The 3,614-nt window shown below is 45.7% G+C and overlaps 1 protein-coding gene across 1 annotated transcript; it reads right to left on the reverse strand.

Annotated features, from left to right (window-relative positions):
* Positions 1 to 364: 364 nt before the first annotated feature.
* LOC101592631 (prothymosin alpha-like) lies at positions 365 to 1,507 on the reverse strand. Its single transcript, XM_004628344.2, has 2 exons — positions 1,129 to 1,507; positions 365 to 1,039 (listed from the first exon to the last, which is right to left on the reverse strand). The coding sequence occupies exons 1-2, from the start codon at positions 1,334 to 1,336 to the stop codon at positions 912 to 914; spliced, it is 336 nt and encodes a 111-aa protein (XP_004628401.1). The 5' UTR covers positions 1,337 to 1,507; the 3' UTR covers positions 365 to 911.
* Positions 1,508 to 3,614: the final 2,107 nt, after the last annotated feature.

Here is a 3,614-nt window from a genome sequence, read left to right on the forward strand (position 1 = left end):
TAAGCCTTACACTGCCAGAGAGCAGGCCTGATATCCTGGGAATGATCTCATTCAGTGCCCACTGAAGTAAATAAACCAGCCTCTAAATCCTGGGTGTCATTTCAGTGTTTCTGCTTGCCATCGCAATAACTGATGCCAATCTACTTTTTTTTTTTTTTTTTTTGCAAAATAACATTCCGGTTTATTGTTGGACAACATTGTTCACACATACATCAAACAGGCCAAAAAAAAAAAAAAAAAAAAACTCACTTATTTATCACGAAGCACCAATAGTACAGTTAGATCCAAATACTGACATTTAAAAAAAAAAAAAAAAAACCAGCAACTTCATAGACAAAAAAAGGAAAAAAAGAAACCTTTTATCTTTGGCCTTTTTAACCATCTCATACAAACCAACTACTTATAGTACAGCTAAGTACATACACAAAAAAAGTTACTGGAATGCTCGGAATAAGATTGTTTTTTTGTTGTTTTTGCTTTTTTTTACAAGGTTTTTTTTCTCCTTTGAGATTATAATGAACATGGTCACACCACAAGTAAAGTCGGAAGTAGGACAGAGGACGCCCCGAAGGCTGGTTTGGTCATCCGCGGATCATCAAAACTGGCTGACCCCTAACAATATGTACAAAAATATAAAATGTAAATAAAAAATACAAACAAATTTTCCTTTTTAAAGTACTTTTAAGAAAAAAAGCAGGGCCTTGGAAGTTTTGGTTCTTTTTCCTCCCTGTTGCAAATTCGCGTGTGCTTTCGGCGGGGCGGTGGTGGAGAGCTGTGTATGCTGGTGGCGCTGCCGCGGCGGGCGGACGCCTCTCTACTCGAAGGTGACCACGTTTAGATTCTGAGACGGGAAGTGGAGGGTGAATAGGTCACGGTGGCCTTTTTTTAGTTAACTTTTCCTTTTTTGCTGTCTAGTCATCCTCGTCGGTCTTCTGCTTCTTGGTATCCACGTCGTCGTCCTCGTCGTCCTCAGCTGCCCGCTTGCCCGTAGCTGCCTCTGCCTCCTCATCCTCGTCTCCATCCTCTTCCTCACCATCACCTTCCTCTTCCTCCTCCCCGCCTTCCTCCTCCTCCTCCTCCCCCCTTCCTCCTCCTCCTCCCTGCCTTCCTCCTCCTCCTCCTTCCCGCCTTCCTCCTCCTCCTCCTCCTCCTCCCCACCTTCCTCCTCCTCCTCCTCGTCTACCTCGTTGTCGGCCTCCTGTTCGCCATTCTCCTCGTTAGCGTTCCCGTTCGCGGGGGCGTCTCTGCCGTTCTCCGCCTCCTCCACGACCTCCTTCTTCTCCTTCAAGTCCTTGGTGGTGATCTCGGAGCTGGTGTCCACGGCAGCGTCTGACATGGTGGGGCACGCTGGTGGTTCGGTGCAGCGGGTAAAAAGAAAGCTAGAGTTCGAGGACTCTGGTGAGACAGCTGCTGGAGACCGCGGCGGAGGCGCGCGGCGGAGGTGGCTGCAGCGAGCAGGGAGACGGTCCGGGAACAATGCAAAGATGGCTTTTCAGAGCAGCCAGTGGGGAGCCAATCTACTTTTAATTTTTAGAATTAACGAGTATGTATTTCAAAATTGTTAAGCTCACATCTGTAGGTTCCCGCTTGCTTACAAGCTCCACTTAGCATTTACAGTCGTCTCTCGCTATTTCATGGTTAGACCTTCGCGGACTCACTGTTTCACGGATTTTCAAAAAATATTAATCTAAATTATTTATCGTGATTTTTTTTCTATATTGTGGGATTTTGCACTACTGCAGTATACTTATGTTGTTAAAATTACATAGGTTTATGAGTTTAGAAAATGGGTAAGAGTAATAGAAGTGTTTTTAAAAGTTGGGAAAGGTTTCTAAGAATGTAGGAAGGAATCATAAAGCCTATCTGTCTATCTATCTATCTATATATTAAAATAAATATAATGTTGCTACTTTGCTGATTTTCACTTATTGTGGGAGGGTCCGGAACATAACCTCTGGTAAGTAGTGAGGGACCACTATAGCTCCACTCCTTCCTCTCTCTCTCTCTCTCTCTCTCTCTCTCACTGTTTTTTTTTTTTGAGATGGGGTCTCGCTAAGCAGCTCAGGCTGACCTTGAGCTCACTTTGTAGCCCAGACTGGTTTCGAACTCTTAAGGATCCTCCTGTCTCAGCCTATCGAGTGCACCACCATGCCTGGCTTTCCATTCCTTTCTTCCTGGGATGTCTTACCTCTGCCTCCCAGCCTATTACAGGAAAAGCTGTGACCTTGAACTTGACCCTTTTTTCTTTGCTCGCCCATCTTTTCGGCATCAGTCTTTCTGCTCTTGGGACACCTTAGTTGTTATCATCTATAGAGCAGGCCATGGCCAAAGCCAGAAAGAGAAAGAGCTAATGATCTTGTGTCAGTTTTTTGAAGTTTTGTCATTTACTTTTCCAAACTACCTTTTGGTGTGGATGCTGCTATTTCTATGTTATAGAAGACATAGCTGGGACTCAGGGAATTAAGTAACCATCTTGTCAGAGAACTGGCTGTCTAAATACTAGATCTATTATCTGAAGATACACAAACAAGCCAGATCTGATGCTTATTCTCACAGAGCAGCCCCACCTTGGAAAAGCCCTGGGCCGGGTGCAGGAGATAAGGGTAACAGCTTCCAGGAATGGGCGGAAGCAACTGGCTGGACCCCAAGGCGTGACTGACGGGCTGGGCTTGAGGAGGCTACTGGAGGGCTGGAGACCACTCCAACCCTCGGCCAAACCGTGGGTCCAGCCAGATAGCCAGACGTCTGCTCAGTCTCTAAGAGTGGTAGCGCATGTACTTAGCGTGCGTGAAGCCCAGGGTTCCATCCCTGGCATCAACAAAACAAAACCCAAAACAAACTTCCCAGACTGAATGACCCTCGTGCATGCTACAGCAGCTGCTGCTTCCTTTTGGAGCTACCCTTTCACAAGGGAGGGATTTTTATTTTTTAAACTAGGAAATTAGTGTGGCAGAGACTCCAGAACAGTGATGAACCTATGGTGTGCGTGCTGAAGCTGGCCGAGGCTCAGTGAAAGCATATAAGGCCCGCCATGATGGCTCTAGAACACCAAGTTCAACTCCAAGAGGGGAAGGGACATAGAGGTGCGTTCCAGGCTTTGTTTTTGGAACCTTGAATCCTGTGTGTTTCGTAGGAGTAAGATTAAGTATCAGCGACCTGTTTGGACACCTTGGGTCTTTGAGGATATGTTTCAAGTGCTAAATAGTTTTTTGACTAAAGTCTTTTCCCCCCATCTTGAGACAAGCACAGCTTCCAAATCTTTCTCATGTACAGATTCACACAGGAAATGAAAACATTGGGAGGGCTGCTGAGGGACTCTGTCCACCCTGGCTCTGGCTGCCCTGAGGGTTCAGGGATCCATATCCTTACTGTGACCCATGACCTTGGGGTCCTAGCTTAGAAGCTAAAGTGCCAGGAGAAAAGTACCAGCACTACCTTAACCTTAGCCACATAAATCCCAAGCTTCTTGGGGTAAAGGGTTATGTTCTCATTCTCCCCCCTCTTATCTCTCCTATTCTCTCTGTCTAGTACATTAAATAGAAAAAAAAAAGTTTGAGCTAATATCTTGGATTTACAATCTCGTCTTTATGATGATGGGAGGACTATCCAGTGGG

This window comes from Octodon degus, unplaced genomic scaffold (assembly GCF_000260255.1).
Source record: "Octodon degus isolate 3935 unplaced genomic scaffold, OctDeg1.0 scaffold00023, whole genome shotgun sequence".
NCBI lineage: Eukaryota > Metazoa > Chordata > Mammalia > Rodentia > Octodontidae > Octodon > Octodon degus.